Source organism: Gigantopelta aegis, chromosome 13 (assembly GCF_016097555.1).
Source record: "Gigantopelta aegis isolate Gae_Host chromosome 13, Gae_host_genome, whole genome shotgun sequence".
NCBI classification, from domain to species: domain Eukaryota; kingdom Metazoa; phylum Mollusca; class Gastropoda; order Neomphalida; family Peltospiridae; genus Gigantopelta; species Gigantopelta aegis.
This window is the reverse complement of record NC_054711.1, coordinates 34,320,907-34,342,626: the sequence shown is the minus strand read 5'-3', so window position 1 is coordinate 34,342,626 and position 21,720 is coordinate 34,320,907. Positions and strand designations below refer to the sequence as shown.

The 21,720-nt window shown below is 40.4% G+C and overlaps 1 protein-coding gene across 10 annotated transcripts in view; it reads left to right on the top strand.

Moving 5' to 3' along the window:
- The window catches only part of LOC121387474 (trafficking kinesin-binding protein 1-like), a 135,668-nt gene that overhangs the window by 103,160 nt on the left and 10,788 nt on the right, over positions 1-21,720 (top strand). For 9 of the 10 annotated variants that reach the window (XM_041518601.1, XM_041518602.1, XM_041518598.1 and 6 more), the window contains 10 exons: positions 45-161; positions 2,413-2,507; positions 3,859-3,949; positions 5,042-5,120; positions 7,444-7,574; positions 8,516-8,590; positions 12,964-13,166; positions 13,523-13,726; positions 14,674-14,817; positions 16,639-16,650. In XM_041518601.1, the coding sequence (XP_041374535.1) occupies positions 45-161; positions 2,413-2,507; positions 3,859-3,949; positions 5,042-5,120; positions 7,444-7,574; positions 8,516-8,590; positions 12,964-13,166; positions 13,523-13,726; positions 14,674-14,817; positions 16,639-16,650 (1,151 nt within the window). The remainder of the gene's footprint in view (positions 1-44; positions 162-2,412; positions 2,508-3,858; positions 3,950-5,041; positions 5,121-7,443; positions 7,575-8,515; positions 8,591-12,963; positions 13,167-13,522; positions 13,727-14,673; positions 14,818-16,638; positions 16,651-21,720) is intronic. The other variant, XM_041518599.1, reaches the window with a different exon arrangement.

Below are 21,720 nucleotides of genomic sequence, written 5' to 3'. Positions count from 1 at the left end.
CAATTGGTGTATTTGTTGTACCGTTTTGGTTTTTAATATTTCAGAAAGAGCGTGACCTTGAACTTGCGGCACGTATCGGTCAGACGTTGCTGGAGAAGAACAAGGAGCTGGTGGAGAGACAGGATCTGTTGGAGGAGAGTCTGGCCCACGCTAACGAGAAGGTTTGTTAATACCTCACTAAGTTTGGCCCACGCCGACGAGAAGGTTCGTTAATACCTCATTAAGTCTGAACCATGCTAACGAGAAGGTTCGTTAATACCTCGCTAAGTCTGGCCCACGCCAACGAGGTTTGTTAATACCTCACTAAGTCTGGCCCACGCCAACAAGAAGGTTCGTTAATACCTCACTAAGTCTGGCCCACGCCAACGAGAAGATTCGTTAATACCTCACTAAGTCTGGCCCATGCCAACGAGGTTTGTTAATACCTCACTAAGTCTGGCCCATGCCAACGAGAAGATTCGTTAATACCTCACTAAGTCTGGCCCATGCCAACGAGAAGGTTTGTTAATACCTCACTAAGTCTTGCCCACGCCAATGAGAAGATTCGTTAATACCTTACTAAGTCTGGCCCACGCCAACGAGAAGGTTTGTTAATACCTCACTAAGTCTGGCCCATGCCAACGAGGTTTGTTAATCACCTCACTTAGTCTGGCCCACGCCAACGAGAAGGTTTGTTAATACCTCACTTAGTCTGTCCCACGCCGACGAGAAGGTTTGTTAATACCTCACTAAGTCTGGCCCATGCCGACGAGAAGGTTCGTTAATACCTCACTAAGTCTGGCCCACGCTAACGAGGTTTGTTAATCACCTCACTTAGTATGGCCCACGCCAACGAGAAGGTTTGTTAATACCTCACTTAGTCTGGCCCACGCCGACGAGAAGGTTCGTTAATACCTCACTAAGTCTGGCCCATGCCGACAAGAAGGTTCGTTAATACCTCACTAAGTCTGGCCCACGCCAACGAGGTTTGTTAATCACCTCACTTAGTCTGGCCCACGCCAACGAGAAGGTTTGTTAATACCTCACTTAGTCTGGCCCACGCCGACGAGAAGGTTTGTTAATACCTCACTTAGTCTGGCCCACGCCGACGAGAAGGTTCGTTAATACCTCACTAAGTCTGGCCCATGCCGACGAGAAGGTTCGTTAATACCTCACTAAGTCTGAACCACGCTAACGAGAAGGTTCGTTAATACCTCGCTACGTCTGGCCCACACCAACGAGAATGTTCGTTAATACCTCACTCACATCTCACTTCTAGGATTGATCCCCGTCGGTGGACCCATTGGGCTATTTCTTGTTCCAGTCAGTGCTCCATAACTGGTGTAACAAAGGCCGTGGTATGTATTATCCTGTCTGTGGGATGGTACATATAAAAGATCCCTTGCTGCTGATTGAAAAGAGTAGCCTATGAAGTGGCAACAGCGGGTTTCCTCTCTCAATATCTGTGTGGTCCTTAACCATATGTCTGACATCATATAACCGTAAATAAAATGTGTTGAGTGTGTCGTTAAATAATACAAAAAAATAATAAAACCCACATCTCACTTAATCTGGCCCATGCTAACAAGAAGGTTTGTTAAAGTTACAGACCCTAGTTTCAACTAGTAAAAATGGACACCAAGTTTTGTTAATCTACAAACCTGCAACACATTGAAGTTGTGAATTACCCTTAAAATAGACTAAAACTCGACACCATCACTGTTACTTCTCACACGCACTTGCATTTTTAAAAATATGAGAAATACATTTTGTGATATTAAAACCACCAGGATGACCACACACACTTTCGTATGTACAGAAATTAATAATCTAAACCATAAAATGTAAGTAAAGTCTGATTTCTATAATGAAAAACGTCTCTAATAGTAAGTGACAAATAGACCTTGTTGTTTAAAATCTAGTGTCTGCTGTCACTGTAATCATCACACTCGCTCCTCCAGTCACGCTGGCGTTACCTCGGCCATGTACTCTATATTTAAGTACCAATATCATACTCTAGGTTTTGGCGTGTCCATTCCAAGCCCGGTCTCTGGCATGGCTGTGGCTTGACTTTGAACAGACGGGTAGTATGTTGCTATTGAATTTTGGACATCCTGAAGGATTGAGTCAAAACAGAACAATTTACACAGTTTCTTGAAGGAATTTTGGACATCCTGAAGGATTGAGTCAAAAGAGAACAATTTACACAGTTTCTTGAAGGAATTTTAGACATCCTGAAGGATTGAGTCAAAAGAGAACAATTTACACAGTTTCTTGAAGGAATTTTGGACATCCTGAAGGATTGAGTCAAAAGAGAACAATTTACACAGTTTCTTGAAGGAATTTTGGCACATTTTTTAACGGTTTATCGAAATGTAAAATTAGCTTTGTTGTGAACAGTATCCTAATTAATGTGTTGCTTTCTGTTTTCAGGCCAACCAGCTGCGCCATGATTTGTCAATGAAAGAAGAACTTTTACGAGCATACTTTGACGATGACAGCGAATACTCAGATTGCTCCACCCCTGGGTGAGTTTCTCTGTCAATCATCTATAATACTCATAGCTCCACCCCTGGGTGAGTTTCTTTGTCCATCATCTATAATACTCATAGCTCCACTCCTGGATGAGTTTCTCTGTCAGTCATCTATAATACTCATAGCTCCACCCCTGGGTGAGTTTCTCTGTCAATCATCTATAATACTCATACCTCCACCCCTGGGTGAGTTTCTCAGTCAATCATCTATAATACTCACAACTCCACCACTGGGTGAGTTTCTCTGTCAATCATCTATAATACTCATAACTCCACCCCTGGGTGAGTTTCTCTGTCAGTCATCTATAATACTCATAACTCCACCACTGGGTGAGTTTCTCTGTCAATCATCTATAATACTCATAACTCCACCCCTGGGTGAGTTTCTCTGTCAGTCATCTATAATACTCATAACTCCACCACTGGGTGAGTTAGGTTTGTGTTAAGCAAACAGTTGTGGCAAGCCTGCTGCAGGTTTCTTCCTCATTAAGGGGCATCTATAATACTCATAACTCCACCCCTGGGTGAGTTAGGTTTGTGTTCAGCAATCAGTTGTGGCAAGCCTGCTGCAGGTTTCTTCCTCATTAAGGGACATCTATAATACTCATAGCTTTACCCCTGAGTGAGTTTCTCTGTCAGTCATCTATAATACTCATAACTCCACCCCTGGGTGAGTTAGGTTTGTGTTCAGCAATCAGTTGTGGCAAGCCTGCTGCAGGTTTCTTCCTCATTAAGGGGCATCTATAATACTCATAACTCCACCCCTGGGTGAATTAGGTTTGTGTTCAGCAATCAGTTGTGGCAAGCCTGCTGCAGGTTTCTTCCTCATTAAGGGGCATCTATAATACTCATAACTCCACCCCTGGGTGAGTTACGTTTGTGTTAAGCAAACAGTTGTGGCAAGCCTGCTGCAGGTTTCTTCCTCATTAAGGGGCAGGACGGAACACAATGATAAAGTGATTGCCTGATGTGCAGTTGGTTTAGGATCGATCACCGTCAGTGGGCTATTTCTTGTTCCAGCCAGTGCTCCACAACTGATGTAGCAAAGGATGTGGTATGTACTATCCTGTCTAGAATGCTGCATATAAAAAATCTCTTACTGCTAATCGGAAAGAGTACCTGTAGCCTGTTGTGTGGCGGCAGCAGGTTTCCTCTCATTATCTGTATGGTCCGTAACCATATGTCTAATGTCATACAGTTGTAATCAAAATGGGTTGACTGTGTAGTTAAATAGAACATTCCATCCTATATTTCTACTATTTAGACCCAATATTGAAATAGCCATATTGTAGACATCAAGTAGTCCCAGAGGTGTTACTAACCAAACGTTTGATGTTGTTTACAGTGAAGCTCCTAAGGGTCTCCATGCGGGGATTGAACTGCTCCAGAAGAAAGTCATACAGTTGGAGGAGGATAACGTACAGCTCAGACTGGACGTGAGTAGATTATACAGCTACATGTTCAAGCACACTGTCCTGGGCACATGCCTCGCCTGTTGAGGCTGTTTATCTGAGACCTGGGTGTGTGGTTAGTGAGAGCGAAGTCGTTGTAGTGCCAGAAATTAATTTGAGGGCATGTAATAAAAACAAAACCAGCCATAAGTGGCTCTACTAGGTGAATCTAAATACGGCAGTGTTTCTGCCAGAACTAAATTTTGGGGTATGACATTATGAAATTGAATATTTACAATGTGTGTGCTGAATGCAACCGCAGTCAACAGGGGATATTGAGGGGTCTCCCACAGAAAGAAATTGAATTAGGTTTAGGGTTAGAGTTAAGAAAATCATACAATAATAATAAGAGTCATTAATTTTGTCAAAAGGCGAGCTTAAAAAAATAAAATCTCCACAAAAATGTGGGTATGGCGCCATACCCATTTTACCCTCTGGCAGAAACCCTGTAGGATGAAATGTTTTAAAACTACATTTTTATGCACTTTTACACTTTTTGAAAACAGAAAGCCATAAACACACTCTTTAAACTATGGGATGTATACTGACAAGGCTATTGGTTTGTAAACGTCAAATTGTCCAATAGTATTGTATGTTATACCAATCTAGAATATTTATCACTGAGAAAATATAAAAAATATTTTCCCTGTTGTGATTGACCACTGATGTAATATTAACCCTTGTTATCTTTACCAGGGCTTCTAGATTATGGTAGTCCCACTCCCATGGCTAGTGATATTCAATGTTGGGCTAGTAAATAACTACTATTGCCATGCCCGATGGCTAGTGACTGTTTTTGTCAAATGTTGCAGTTATGTCTATTTTATAAATATGAATATCCTTTCCCCGCACCAACCCACCAATGTTAATGTTTTAAGCTCCATCTCCATGTTTAGGTGACATATCTGATTATTACTATTATTTAGTAAAATTTTATTAACTTAAAGTAAAGTAGGGCTAGTGAATTTTTAATCATGGCTAGTAAATTTATTTAAATCACTGGCTAGTGGATTTTATAAAAATTCTAGAAGCCCTGTCTTCACCCATATTTTTACTGTATGGTGTATGTATTTGTAGAGCACCCAACTGAAGACCGCTACCAGTGACTTTGAGGAGAAGGAGAAGAAACTGGTGGAGGACTGTTTACAACAGATGGGTATGTGTTTAGGTCTTACTGTCTTTTACAGCTTGCTGACTTAAGCTATCTTTGAGGAAGGACGTAGCCCAGTGGTAAAGTGTTCGCATTATGTACAATCATTTGAGGATCGATTCTCATTGGTGGGCCCATTGGGCTATTTCTCGTTTCAGCCAGTGTGCCATGACTGGTATATCAAAGGTTGTGGTATGTGCTATCCTGTGTGTGGGATGGTGCATATAAAAGACCTCTTGCTACTAATGGAAAAATGTACCGGGTTTCCTCTCTAAGACTATATGTGAAAATTACCAAAAGCTTGACATCCAAAATCTGATGATTAATAAATCAATGTGTTCTAGTAGTATTTTAAACTTTAAACTTTATCTTTTTCTTTTACATATAATGTGAATCCGCAAAGTCATGCCCATTCTGATGGTTTCCATATATCCGCAGTACCCATGCACGTATACCCCTCTGTGAAAGCACATTGACAGAAATAATTTCAAAAGGACAGACCTGTCAAAAAGCAGGAGATTTTTTAAATTCACACAATTTAACCCAAAATCGCAAGATTTTAAAAAAACATTATTACAATAAGTTATATGAATACTTTATAATGTCATATATACTTCTTAACCTTAGATCTTGGCATTAAAAAAAAAAAAATTATAAAAAATTATTATTATTATTATTTTTTTTTTTTTATGTTTAAATATTATTATGACTTAATACATATTTAAAAAAATATATATATATTTTATCCAAAAATGTTAAGAACATGAACAAGAAATAAAAAAAATCTATTAGTACATTTACGGTATTACATTTACAGCCTTACAGGTTGCGTTACATTATCATTTGTGGTTAGTGTACCTAAGTACCAAAGACAAATTTATATAAATCTTATAAATTAATATTCAGTTTTTACTATAATGAGGAACGGTGGCGTGGTACTTATTTAAAATCATTATAATGATGCAATAAACATTGTATTTTCATTAATCATAAGTAAAACCTCATTACGGACATCGTGTGAAATATACCGGAATTATACCCATTTCCGTGAGTAACTTTATGTCAATGTCAAACACAACATTTTTTAATTGTACAAAAATAATTTCTTGAAGTGTACCCTTATAACCAACATTTTACCACACAAACATACAAAATTAACTGACATAAGTATGTTTATACAGCTAATTGGTCTTTTCGTTATCTTGCTGTGACATGTGATTCTAACATGCATCGTGTGTATCGCTGTCAACTCGGGAGTCTGGCAGTTCAGATTCGTCATAGTTGCATTATGTAATCCAGTGGGAAGACATTTTACAATTCAGAGGTGTTATTAGAACTAAATTGGATAGTTTTTTTTTTATATGGCAACACTGAATGTCAATACACAGCCTGTTGAATTAGCGGCAACACGCTTCGTAGCCATTACGATGACAACAAACATTATAATAACACGTCATTTTATAAACTCCATGTGCTTTTTTAACAATATAAATAGGCTATCCCACAATTCTCACTTCGGCAAAGGTTAAACAGTCAGGACACTTCAGCCTGTTACATTCTCGGAAACCGAAAGTAGTTGACATTTTCCATATGAGAAAAAAAAGGCAGAGTTACTTCCCTTCTGTTATTTTGACAAGAGGATCGATTTTTTTTTATGCTTACAAAAATGTCATTTAACAGGAGAAACTGTCTCCCGCACAGGTGAAAGGAGATTTGATCAAATACCGGGAGACTCCCGCGGAATCCGGGAGGGTTGACAGGTCTGCATGATAAGAATTTCGGTCAATTTATATTTTTTGACCACTGATGATGATGCCTTTTGTATGATTACATCTCTGTATCTTTGGGTGGGACGTAGCCCACTGGTAAAGTGCTCGCTCAATGCGTGGTCGGTGTGTGATCAGTGGGGTCATTGGGCTATTTCTCGTTTCAGCCAGTGCACCACAACTGTTATATCAAAGGCTGTTGTATGTACTACCCTGTCTGTGGGATGATCCCTTGCTGCTAATCGAAAAGAGTAGCAACATCGGGTTTCCTCTCACAATATCTGTGTAGTCCTTAACCATATGTCTGACGCCATATAACCGTAAATAAAATGTGTTGAGTGCATCGTTAAATTAAACATTTCTTTCTTTCTTTCGTTGTAGCGTTATACAGACATAGCTACTCTAGTGGTGAATTACATTTGATCTCAAATAGCATCATGTTACTTTAATTCTTTCCAACAGTATATTTACAGCTGAAATGTGAATGTCTCCAATTTTAATAACTTGTAGAATCTAATCAAATGGAGAGTAATATGTCTAAATGTTGTAATAAATATTTGCAGCTGAAGTGAACATTCAAGTGGATTGCTTTGCTGAGGAGCTGGAGAGAAAAACGGAGGAAAGCACACGACAGAAGGAAGAGATCCGAGCTCATCTAGCCAAGATGGCCGACCTGCAGAAACGCGTGAGAAATGTAAGTTCAGTTCACCTAAAAGACGCCTTGCTGCTAAGAAGGAGTAGCCTATGTAGTGGCAGCAATTTTTTTTAATTATTTTTATACGCCATATTTTAAACTTGGAAATATTACGTTCACAGTTAACTGTCACACATTAAGCAGTGTGCTGTGGTGTTGTTATGCCGTAATATGCTGGTTTGTTGTTATAGAAACAATCTGCTGGGTGTTGTTAAACGTTAAATAATTGACTGGGTTGTAAGATGATGAACAATATGCTGTAGTATATTACACACAAAACAATGGGCAGAGTTGTGAGACTGATTAATGTCAGGGTTTTTTTCTTCTAAAATTTGACTTGATACCCATGGCTTTGACATTGGGAATTTTAGTCGTTTTACCAAAAATTGGGAATTTTTAATTTCATTTCAAAAACATCTTATTAAGCCAAGTTAGAATTAAAAACAGTAATGCTATATATATGTATATACATGAGCTTATGTTTATTCAAATAAATATATCTATTGTGCATTACAAAACGTTATTAAGGAGGGAAGGTTTGTCAAGTGAATGAGATTTACATTCAGATTGGGAATTTTTTACTCCAAAATTGAAATAAAAAATGACATAGCCTCTGAAGAATGGTTGGGAATGGTGCCCATTATCGGAGTCTAGAAACATAGGTGATAAAACCCTGAATGTTCTAGGCTATAAGATAGTGAACAATGTGCTAGGGTGTAAGATGGTAAACAATTTGCTTGGGTATTGTCACACACAAACTATGTGTTGGGGTGTGAGAAAGTGAACCGTATGCTAGGGTGAACTTAAACATAAAGAATGTGCTGGGGTGTACGAAAGTGAACAATGTGCTTGGGTATAGTCACACGTAAAACAATGTTCTGGGGTGTAAGATGGTGATTAATGTGCTTGGGTGTTTTAAACACTTGTTTTCTCTGTTACAGCTGACCGTTGAGAACATGGAGCTGTCTAAACACCTGCACGCCTCTCAGGAGTGCCAGCGCAAACTCACAAAGGAGGTAACAACATTCAACATACACATACATGTAGACACGCAAACTGACAAAAGAAGTAACAACGTTCAACATACACGTACATGTAGACACACAAACTCACAAAGGAGGTAACAACATTCAACATACACGTACATGTAGACACGCATACTGACAAAGGAGGTAACAACGTTCAACATACACGTGCATGTAGACACGCAAACTCACAAAGGAGGTAACAACATTCAACATACACGTACATGTAGACACGCAAACTCACAAAAGAAGTAAAAACATTCAACATACACGTACGTACATGTAGACACGCAAACTGACAAAGGAGGTAACAACATTCAACATACACGCACATGTAGACACGCAAACTGACAAAAGAAGTAACAACGTTCAACATACACGTACATGTAGACACACAAACTCACAAAGGAGGTAACAACATTCAACATACACGTACATGTAGACACGCAAACTCACAAAAGAAGTAAAAACATTCAACATACACGTATGTACATGTAGACACGCAAACTCACAAAGGAGGTAACAACATTCAACATACACGTACATGTAGACACGCAAACTCACAAAAGAAGTAAAAACATTCAACATACACATACGTACATGTAGACACGCAAACTCACAAAGGAGGTAAAAACATTCAACATACACGTACATGTAGACACACAAACTCACAAAGGAGGTAACAACATTCAACATACACGTACATGTAGACACAAACTCACAAAGGAGGTAACAACATTCAACATACACGTACATGTAGACACACAAACTCACAAAGGAGGTAACAACATTCAACATACACGTACATGTAGACACAAACTCACAAAGGAGGTAACAACATTCAACATACACGTACATGTAGACACGCAAACTCACAAAAGAAGTAAAAACATTCAACATACACGTACGTACATGTAGACACGCAAACTCACAAAGGAGGTAACAACATTCAACATACACGTACATGTAGACACGCAAACTCACAAAAGAAGTAAAAACATTCAACATACACGTACATGTAGACACGCAAACTCACAAAGGAGGTAAAAACATTCAACGTACATGTAGACACACAAACTCACAAAGGAGGTAACAACATTCAACATACACGTACATGTAGACACACAAACTCACAAAGGAGGTAACAACATTCAACATACACGTACATGTAGACACAAACTCACAAAGGAGGTAACAACATTCAACATACACGTACATGTAGACACACACACTGACAAAGGAGGTAACAACATTCAACATACACGTACATGTAGACACACAAACTGACAAAGGAGGTAACAACATTCAACATACACGTACATGTAGACACGCAAACTGACAAAGGAGGTAACAACATTCAACATACACGTACATGTAGACACGCAAACTGACAAAGGAGGTAACAACATTCAACATACACGTACATGTAGACACACAAACTGACAAAGGAGGTAACAACATTCAACATACACGTACATGTAGACACGCAAACTGACAAAGGAGGTAACAACATTCAACATACACGTACATGTAGACACGCAAACTCACAAAAGAAGTAAACGTTTAGCACAAAGGGACGCAAACTAACAAAAAGAGGTAATTATTGGAAACCATCAAAGTAATATACAAGGTAGATTCATCCAAAGTTACAAAAGAGGTAATTGTGAAAATCCATCAAACTATACACGGTATATTGCACAAACTGACAAAAATAGGTAATTATGGAAAACCAAAACATACAAGGTAACTTAGTGCAAACTTACAAAGAGGTAATTATCAGAAAACATTTTAATTTATTTTAATTTAATTTTCATTGTCTTTTACATAAACATTCCATTAGTCCATTCCTAATAGCTACTGCCCCTGCGCGTGCTGTAACCGCACTGTGGTGCAGGGATGTAACATTCTCTTTGAGAATGGCCAATACAGCACAAATTGACATGTTCAGTAAAAGTCGGTATCTATCTGTGATATTTGTATTTTTGCACAGTTCTTTACACTGTGTTTTTTTTTAAAATCTTGAATTTTTATATTGATGTTGATCATCACTTTGTTTGTTTACATTACCATAGTTTGACACCCAATAGCCGATGTATTTTACGTGCTGGGTGTCGTTTAACACCCAGCACGTAATTCATTAATAGCTACTGATTATTAAATCATATTCTGAGGTCCTTAAACAAACATCCTTTCCTTTCCTAATAGCCACTGATTATTAAATAATGTACTGCTGCAGTGAAATCACAAGTATAGTATACCGTCACCAGTTATAGGGATACCATAATAATGATATGATGTTATTGTTTAGTCTGATTACCAATATGATCAACTCATGGAGGGTTAAATGTAACCCATTGGGCTATTTCTCATTACAGCCAGTGCTCCACATTTGGTATAACAAAGGTTGTGGTATGTACTGTCTGTGGGATGGTGCATATAAAAGATCCCTTGCTGCTAATCAAAAAGAGTAGCCCATAAAGTGGCAACAACGGGTTTCCTCTCTCAATATCTGTTACGGTTACGGTTACATGGCGTCTGACATATGGTTACGCCTTCCTTCCTTTTAAATGTATTTTATAAATAGTTTACTGTAGGTGATAATAATGGTGTAGTCACTAATAATATACTACTCAAAAGAATTTAAGGGTCAAAAATGTATAACCAAATAAGTTTCAGAGTGTATTAGATTGATGATGTAAACTACACCAAATTTTTCTTTATTGTTCCATATTTACAAAAAAACACAAATAAACGTCACTGTATACAAGAAAGTCACATGACATGCTGTCAAAGTTGAAGGTTGTCAAACATGGATTTTACACATTAGAACATTCGTTTAATAGTGTGTGAATCCACCCCTGGCGCGAATACACTCGACACATCGTTGTCTCATGCTGTTGATCAGACGTCTGAAGAACTCTTGGGGAATGGCCTGCCACTCTGCCATAAGAAGTTGACCCAGATCATGAAGGTTGGCCGGAGGGGCATGGTTATCCCGAACTCTCCTGCCTAATTCGTCCCAGGCGACTCTATTGGGGCCAAGTCAGGCGAATATGCTGGCCAATCCATCCTGGCAATACCTTGTTGTCTGAGAAAGTCCGTTACCACCCTGGCGCGGCGGGGTCTGGCATTGTCATCCTGCAGAACTGCCCCGCCGCCAATCAGCTGAAGGCCTGGGAGAACCAACGGCCGGATAATCTCATTCAGATAGCGGATTCCATTCAGATTGCCATCCACCACATAGAGGGGGGTCCTGTGGTGGATAGAGATGCCGCCCCACACCATGACGCTGCCACCACTGAACCGGTGACGTTGTCTAACGTTAATGTCAGCGAAGTGCTCCCCAGGACGTCTGTAGACACGAACCTGACCGTCGTTGAACTGGAGACTAAACCAGGACTCATCAGTGAACATCACTCGACCCCACTGAACACGTTGCCACCGCAGATGAAGCGTGCACCAGTGACGTCTGGCCGTTCTGTGACGTGGTAGGAGTGGTGGTCGAACAGCCTGGCGACGGCAGCGTATATTATTGGCTCTCAGACGATTGCGTATGGTTTGATCAGACACTCGAGTTCCAGTCGCAGTCCGCAGATTGTCACGTAATCGGCGTGCAGTGGTTGTGCGTTGACGTAGAGCCATATTGGTGATGTAGCGGTCCTCTCTATTTGTAGTGCTTCGGGGTCTTCCCGAACGTGGACGATTTCAAACAGAATTCGTTGCTTGGTACCGTTGCCACAGTCGGCCAACGACACTCTGACTGACACCAAGTCTCAGAGCAACATTTCTTTGCGTATTGACATCCTGAAACCAAGCAATAGCCCTTCCTCGATCTTCGATAGTCAGTTGAAGTCGTACCATTGTCGAATTTGGAGTGTGCACCGTACACGAACGCAAGCTCCAATTATACGGAAATTCAGCATTGGGAATATGGAATACACGTGCAAAACGTGCAAATGAAGCGCTTTGTGAAAAAGCAAGTTATGGGCACTTAGCAGACCTTTCGCTTTCGCCCTAATTTACGTGCAAATGTAAGCATGTTTTCGCCATTAGAACTAGTCGACAGTGTCAATGACAGTGGATTTTAATTCATTTATGGGTTGCTTAGACCCACTTTCGTCAAAATGGAACAATACCATGCGTGACATTATGGTCTAGCTAATATAATTGACATTCAGAAAATAATGTCGAAAATATCGTCTGACCCTTAAATTCTTTTGAGTAGTATATGTTATCATTTAGCTTAATTGGTTGCTAACACAACCAGAATGATCAACTCCTCGTGGAGTTTTAAATGTAATTAATAAATAGTTTACTGTAGGTTATATAATCATGTAGTCACTAATAATAATGTTGTTTTTTAGCTTGGTTACCAACACGACCAGTACGATGAACTCATGGAGTTGCTGACCACTGCTCAGGAAGAACTGAAAACCCTGCGTGTTAAACAGCGTCCGGGCGTCACGCGTCAGTATCTGTCGTCATCACTTCTCAACCGACTCAACGACTCACTCGCGTCAGAGCTGGAGACGTCGATCAGACAAGAACAAAGTCCAGCAGAAAGAAGGTGGGTAGACATTAAGATATTTACATGCATCAGACATGTCTCTTTTTCTGTCTTTTTATTTGTTTCTATCCCTGTCAATCTTTCTATATGTCTGTTTATTTTTTCTGTCCATCTCTTATTTCTCTCTCTCTCTCTCTCTCTCTCTCTCTCTCTCTCTTTCTCTCTCTCCGTTCTTGTCTCTTGTCTCTTGTTAACTGATTGTAAAAATAGCCAGATTTTAAGACTATAGCTATAGTTTAAAATGTGCTGAGAAGTTGTTAAACAAATATTACTTTCCTTGTTTCTTTCTTTACTGCTGTGTTCTGTTGTGCTATGCTATCTTAAATAGCTTTTTGTGTTCTTTTTCCCTTCACTAGAAAACAAAGCTGGAAAATCTTTGAGACCGCTCGAGCGGCAAAGAAAGCGAGTTCGAAGAAACGATTTTCAAGTTCGACATCCCTCAGCCAGACCGGTGCTGACAGCAGTGACACGGAGCAGAGGAAAGGAGCAATGTTCTCTTTCTCCGACACAGAGTCGGTGAAAAGTGACGGATATAGTGCTGATAATGACAGTATATACGGGTGGGTATTTTATATTATATAACACAGAATTGTCAGCATGTGTTAAAAGTGATGGATATAGTGCTGACAATGACAGTATATACGGGTGGGTATTTTATATTATATAACACAGAATTGTCAGCATGTGTTAAAAGTGATGGATATAGTGCTGACAATGACAGTATATACGGGTGGGTATTTTATATTATATAACAGAATTGTCAGCATGTGTTAAAAGTGATGGATATAGTGCTGACAATGACAGTATATATGGGTGGGTATTTTATATTATATAACACAGAATTGTCAGCATGTGTTAAAATTGATGGATATAGTGCTGACAATGACAGTATATACGGGTGGGTATTTTATGTTATATAACAGAATTGTCAGCATGTGTTAAAAGTGATGGATATAGTGCTGACAATGACAGTATATATGGGTTGGTATTTTATATTATATAACACAGAATTGTCAGCATGTGTTAAAAGTGATGGATATAGTACGGACAATACGGGTGGGTATTTTATTGGTGTGTATTTCATACAGTAAAACATACATTACAATACACAATGTGTTAAGAGTAATGGCTATAGTCATGCAAAAATATATTTAACAGATAGTTACACTTCTTTTAAATACGCATGTAGGTTTCAAAGAAATTTCATATTGGGCATATGAAGTGAAACACCTCAAACTGGACATTTGTCATCGTCCTTTTTGTAATATCAGTACAGGATCTCTTTAAACTGGATACCCCTCTAAACTGGACTTTGAGGGATTTTACTATCTGTTTTGCAAGCAACTGTTCATTACATAATTGTTCAGTTGGTACTAATAATATTATAGTGTGTGTGTTTTTTTGTGTGTTTTTTTTAATGCTTTATTTTTTTATTTATTTAATATGTATTAATTTATTATCATTTTATTATTATTATTATTTATTTATTTATGTATTTATTTGACAGCTCCACCTGCAACCTTGGCAGGCCAGGAATCCCAGGCTCTAATGACCTTGAGGCGTCATTGAAACGACTGGCTCTTCAGCGGTCCGGGGAGTACAGCGAGAGATCTTTTCTCCGAGATGAAAACAAGAGAGATGACTCTTCCAGGTAAACCAGGTGTCGTCAGATGGTCTTAATTACCAGCTATAAATAATGGCCTCGGTTGTGATGTGGTTATCCAAAAGATTTAATCTTGCTAGCATTGATTGAGTTGGGGGGAAAAACAACAATGGGTCTGCCGAGGTTTGATCCTACGATCCATGGGCCCATGTTTTCGAAGCTCTCTTAGTGCTAGAATATTGTAAAACTGTTGTAGACTATAGCATGCGTCATAGTGGTGTCATAGTTTATGACAGTTATACAATATCGTAACGCAAAGATAGCTTCAAAAATCTGTAGCCAGGTTCCTATTCCAGTACTAGTTCGGGGCCAGATCTGGCTTAGTTGGCCCGTGGATCGTAGGATCAAACCTCGGCAGACCCATTGTTGTTTTTTCTCCCACTGAATCGATGCCCCATGACTTATATATCAACGGTCCTGGTATGTGCTGTCTTGTCCAGACAGAAAGTGTGTATAAAATAACTTTTGCTGCTTATGGAACAATATAGTGACTTTCCTCTAAAGCCTACATGTCATACTTACCTTATGTTTGACATCCAATAGCCGATGATTAACTAATCAATGTGCTCTAGTGGTGTCATTAAAACAAAACAAACTTTAAGTACCAGTTCACAGCTCACAAGGTGTAAGGCTTCTGCTTAATCTTCACTCACCTCAAACCATTATTCAGTAACTTCTGGCTGAAATGTGTACCCATGGACAGCATGCTTGAACCTCAGTCGTATACAGACAAATAGCAGTGTAGTCACAATATCACTGGTCGCTATTTGTCACCAAACTTTAAGGTCATAAGATAAGCATATTGATTGAAAGGTAATATTGCAAGGTGGTGTATTTAAGATCGGAATGTGTTGGGGCTCAGTGGGTAGAGTACTCGCCTGAGGTGAATTGCAACCCACACACACACACACATTTTAAGGCTTTTTCACTCTATATAAGTGATATATCAAAACCCATAATAAGTGCTATCCTATCTTTGAGAAAGTATATCAAAGATATCTGCTCTACATGTGTGTGGCAGTTTTGAGAAAGTATATCAAAAATATCTGCTCTACATGTGTGTGGCAGTTTTGAGAAAGTATATCAAAGATATCTGCTCTACATGTGTGTGGCAGTTTTGAGAAAGTATATCAAAAATATCTGCTCTACATGTGTGTGGCAGTTTTGAGAAAGTATATCAAAAATATCTGCTCTACATGTGTGTGGCAGTTTTGAGAAAGTATATCAAAGATATCTGCTCTACATGTGTGGCAGTTTTGAGAAAGTATATCAAAGATATCTGCTCTACATGTGTGTTGCAGTTTTGAGAAAGTATATCAAAGATATCTGCTCTACATGTGTGTGGCAGTTTTGAGAAAGTATATAAAAGATATCTGCTCTACATGTGTGTGGCAGTTTTGAGAAAGTATATAAAAGATATCTGCTCTACATGTGTGTTGCAGTTTTGAGAAAGTATATCAAAGATATCTGCTCTACATGTGTGTTGCAGTTTTGAGAAAGTATATCAAAGATATTTGCTCTACATGTGTGTGGCAGTTTTGAGTTTGGTGTCACTATCTTTTGTCATTATAACATAATTTTGTGTTAAAACACCAAACAGTAATAGGTTTAAATAAGCTTCGATATCATGAAACAAACTTTCCTTTCTTTCTTTACTTTGAAGTCCTATTTCCCTTTATCTTCTGGCAGCTCCTCCTGTTGTTTCACTTCTTTTGCTGTCCACCTCCACTTTTCAGTCCTTGTCCCTCCAATCATATTGCTTTTAAAATTATACTTTTATTATAAAATTTGATTTTTATTTCATTTCAGATTTTTTAATGGGTGTGTAAATTATTTCTTAAACGGCTTTTAATGTATTCTCAATTTGTTAATGATTTATATACAATCTTTGTATTATGCTTAAAATATTTACTACATAACCGTAGTTAAACTAATTAATTTTAGTTGCCTTTCCAGTATTTCTAACACTGTTTTAGAGTGCTTCATAAATGTACTCTTCATACAGGAGGCAGGATTTAGCTCTTCATATGGGGATGGGGGGGGGGGGGGGAGGGTGTGTTATAGCTCTTCATATGGGGGGTTATAGCTCTTCATACAGGAGGCGGGTTTTAGCTCTTCATATGGGGGGTTATAGCTCTTCATATGGGGGGGTTATAGCTCTTCATATGGGGTGGGTAGGGTTTAGCTCTTCATATGGGGTGGGTAGGGTTTAGCTCTTCTTATGGGGGTAATAGCTCTTCATATGGGGGGTTATAGCTTCATATGGGGGGGGTTATAGCTCTGCATATGGGGGGTTATAGCTCTTCATATGGGGGGGGTTATAGCTCTTCATATGGGGTGGGTAGGGTATAGCTCTTCATATGGGGTGGGTAGGATATAGCTTCATATGGGGGGTTATAGCTCTTCATATGGGGGGTTATAGCTCTTCATATGGGGTGGGTAGGATATAGCTCTTCATATGGGGTGGGTAGGATATAGCTCTTCATATGGGGTGGGTAGGATATAGCTCTTCATATGGGGTGGGTAGGGTTTAGCTCTTCATATGGGGTGGGTATAGCTCTTCATATGGGGGGTTATAGCTCTTCATATGGGGTGGGTAGGGTATAGCTCTTCATATGGGTAGGATATAGCTCTTCATATGGGGGGTTATAGCTCTTCATATGGGAGGGGTATAGCTCTTCATATGGGAGGGGTATAGCTCTTCATATGGGTAGGATATAGCTCTTCATATGGGTAGGATATAGCTCTTCATATGGGAGGGGTATAGCTCTTCATATGGGAGGGGTATAGCTCTTCATATGGGGTCGGTAGGATATAGCTCTTCATATGGGGTGGGTAGGATATAGCTCTTCATATGGGGTGGGTAGGATATAGCTCTTCATATGGGGGGGTTATAGCTCTTCATATGGGGTGGGTAGGATATAGCTCTTCATATGGGGTGGGTATAGCTCTTCATATGGGGTGGGTAGGATATAGCTCTTCATATGAGGGGGGGTTATAGCTCTTCATATGGGGGGTTATAGCTCTTCATATGGGGGGTTATAGCTCTTCATATGGGGTGGGTAGGGTATAGCTCTTCATATGGGGGGTTATAGCTCTTCATATGGGGTGGGTAGGATATAGCTCTTCATATGGGGTGGGTAGGATATAGCTCTTCATATGGGGGGGTTATAGCTCTTCATATGGGGTGGGTAGGATATAGCTCTTCATATGGGGTGGGTATAACTCTTCATATGGGGTGGGTAGGATATAGCTCTTCATATGGGGTGGGTATAGCTCTTCATATGGGGTGGGTAGGATATAGCTCTTCATATGAGGGGGGGTTATAGCTCTTCATATGGGGTGGGTATAGCTCTTCATATGGGGGGTTATAGCTCTTCATATGGGGGGGGTATAGCTCTTCATATGGGGGGTTATAGCTCTTCATATGGGGTGGGTAGGATATAGCTCTTCATATGGGGTGGGTAGGATATAGCTCTTCATATGGGGGGGTTATAGCTCTTCATATGGGGTGGGTAGGATATAGCTCTTCATATGGGGTGGGTATAGCTCTTCATATGGGGTGGGTAGGATATAGCTCTTCATATGAGGGGGGGTTATAGCTCTTCATATGGGGGTTATAGCTCTTCATATGGGGTGGGTAGGATATAGCTCTTCATATGGGGGTAATAGCTCTTTATATGGGGGGTTATAGCTCTTCATATGGGGTGGGTAGGGTTTAGCTCTTCATATGGGGGGTTATAGCTCTTCATATGGGGTGGGTAGGGTTTAGCTCTTCATATGGGGGGTTATAGCTCTTCATATGGGGTGGGTAGGATATAGCTCTTCATATGGGGTGGGTAGGGTTTAGCTCTTCATATGGGGTGGGTAGGGTTTAGCTCTTCATATGGGGTGGGTTTAGCTCTTCATATGGGGGGTTATAGCTCATCATATGGGGTGGGTAGGATATAGCTCTTCATATGGGGGGTTATAGCTCTTCATATGGGGTGGGTAGGGTTATAGCTCTTCATATGGGGGGTTATAGCTCTTCATATGGGGTGGGTAGGGTTATAGCTCTTCATAAGGGGTGGGTAGGGTATAGCTCTTCATATGGGGGGTTATAGCTCTTCTTATGGGGTGGGTAGGGTTATAGCTCTTCATATGGGGTGGGTATAACTCTTCATATGGGAGGTTATAGCTCTTCATATGGGGTGGGTAGGGTTTAGCTCTTCATATGGGGGGTTATAGCTCTTCATATGGGGTGGGTAGGGTTATAGCTCTTCATATGGGGTGGGTAGGGTTATAGCTCTTCATATGGGGTGGGTAGGGTTATAGCTCTTCATATGGGGTGGGTATAGCTCTTCATATGGGGTGGGTAGGGTTATAGCTCTTCATATGGGGTGGGTAGGGTTATAGCTCTTCGTATGGGTGGGTAGGGTTATAGCTCTTCATATGGGGTGGGTATAACTCTTCATATGGGGTGGATATAGCTCTTCATATGGGGTGGGTATAGCTCTTCATATGGGGTGGGTATAGCTCTTCATATGGAGTGGGTATAACTTCATATGGGGTGGATATAGCTCTTCATATGGGGTGGGTATAGCTCTTCATATGGGGTGGGTATAGCTCTTCATATGGGGTGGGTATAGCTCTTCATATGGGGTGGTTAGGGTATAGCTCTTCATATGGGGTGGGTATAGCTCTTCATATGGGGTTGGTATAGTTCTTCATATGGGGTGGGTATAGCTCTTCATATGGGGTGGGTATATCTCTTCATATAGGGGGGTATAGCTCTTCATATGGGGTGGGTAGGGTATAGCTCTTCATATGGGGTGGGTAGGGTATAGCTCTTCATATGGGGTGGGTATAGCTCTTCATATGGGGTGGGTATAGCTCTTCATATGGGAGGGGTATAGCTCTTCATATGGGGTAGGGTATAGCTCTTCATATGGGGTGGGTAGGGTTATAGCTCTTCATATGGGGTGGGTAGGGTTATAGCTCTTCGTATGGGTGGGTAGGGTTATAGCTCTTCATATGGGGTGGGTATAACTCTTCATATGGGGTGGATATAGCTCTTCATATGGGGTGGGTATAGCTCTTCATATGGGGTGGGTATAGCTCTTCATATGGGGTGGGTAGGGTATAGCTCTTCATATGGGGTGGGTATAGCTCTTCATATGGGGTTGGTATAGTTCTTCATATGGGGTGGGTATAGCTCTTCATATGGGGTGGGTATATCTCTTCATATGGGGGGGTATAGCTCTTCATATGGGGTGGGTAGGGTATAGCTCTTCATATGGGGTGGGTAGGGTATAGCTCTTCATATGGGGTGGGTATAGCTCTTCATATGGGGTGGGTATAGCTCTTCATATGGGAGGGGTATAGCTCTTCATATGGGTAGGGTATAGCTCTTCATATGGGGTGGGTAGGGTTATAGCTCTTCATATGGGGTGGGTAGGGTTATAGCTCTTCGTATGGGTGGGTAGGGTTATAGCTCTTCATATGGGGTGGGTATAACTCTTCATATGGGGTGGATATAGCTCTTCATATGGGGTGGGTATAGCTCTTCATATGGGGTGGGTATAGCTCTTCATATGGGGTTGGTATAGCTCTTCATATGGAGTGGGTATAACTTCATATGGGGTGGATATAGCTCTTCATATGGGGTGGGTATAGCTCTTCATATGGGGTGGGTATAGCTCTTCATATGGGGTGGTTAGGGTATAGCTCTTCATATGGGGTGGGTATAGCTCTTCATATGGGGTTGGTATAGTTCTTCATATGGGGTGGGTATAGCTCTTCATATGGGGTGGGTATATCTCTTCATATGGGGGGGTATAGCTCTTCATATGGGGTGGGTAGGGTATAGCTCTTCATATGGGGTGGGTAGGGTATAGCTCTTCATATGGGGTGGGTATAGCTCTTCATATGGGGTGGGTATAGCTCTTCATATGGGAGGGGTATAGCTCTTCATATGGGTAGGGTATAGCTCTTCATATGGGGTGGGTAGGGTATAGCTCTTCATATGGGGTGGGTAGGGTATAGCTCTTCATATGGGGTGGGTATAGCTCTTCATATGGGGGGGTTTAGCTCTTCATATGGAGGGGGTATACATGTAGCTCTTCATATGGGGTGAGTAGGGTTTATAGTTCTTCATACTGGGGGGGGGTGGCAGAATTTAGCTCAGTCGGTTGAATGCTCACCTGAGGTGCTTGGGGGGGTGGGGCGGGATGTAGCTCAGTGGTACAGCGCTCGCCTGATATGTGATCGATCTAGGATTGATTCCCATCGGTGGGTCCATTGGGCTAGTACCAGCCAATGCTTCACAACTGGTGTAACAAAGGCTGTGGTATGTACTAATCTGTCTGTGGGATGGTGCATATAAAAGATCTCTTGCTGCTAATTGAAAAGAGTAGCCCATAAAGTGGTGACAGCAGGTTTCCTCTCTCTATATCTGTGTGGTCCTTAACCATATGTCTGACGCCATATAACCGAAAATAAATGTGTTGAGTGCGTCGTTGAATAAAACATTTCCTTCCTGAGGTGTATACGCCTGATGATCGAATCACCTCAGTGGATCCATTCAACTGATTGGGGGTTTTCTCATTCCAACCAATGCACTACAACTGTTAAAGGCTGTGGTGTGTGCTTTCCTGTCTGTGGGAACGGGAAAGTGCATATAAAAGATCCCTTGCTACTAATGGAAAATTGTAGCGGGTTTCCTCTGATGACTGTCAGAATTACCAAATGTTTGTTGTCACCCTTTTGTTTTATTTTGTTTTAATTTGAAAAAAAACTAACAAAGATTTAATTTCTGTTTATATTTTGCTGACTATAATATATGTGTTTTGATTTTTTTAATTTATTTGATAAATATTTTTTATATATGTACTCTTAAAAAAAGTAGGGGAA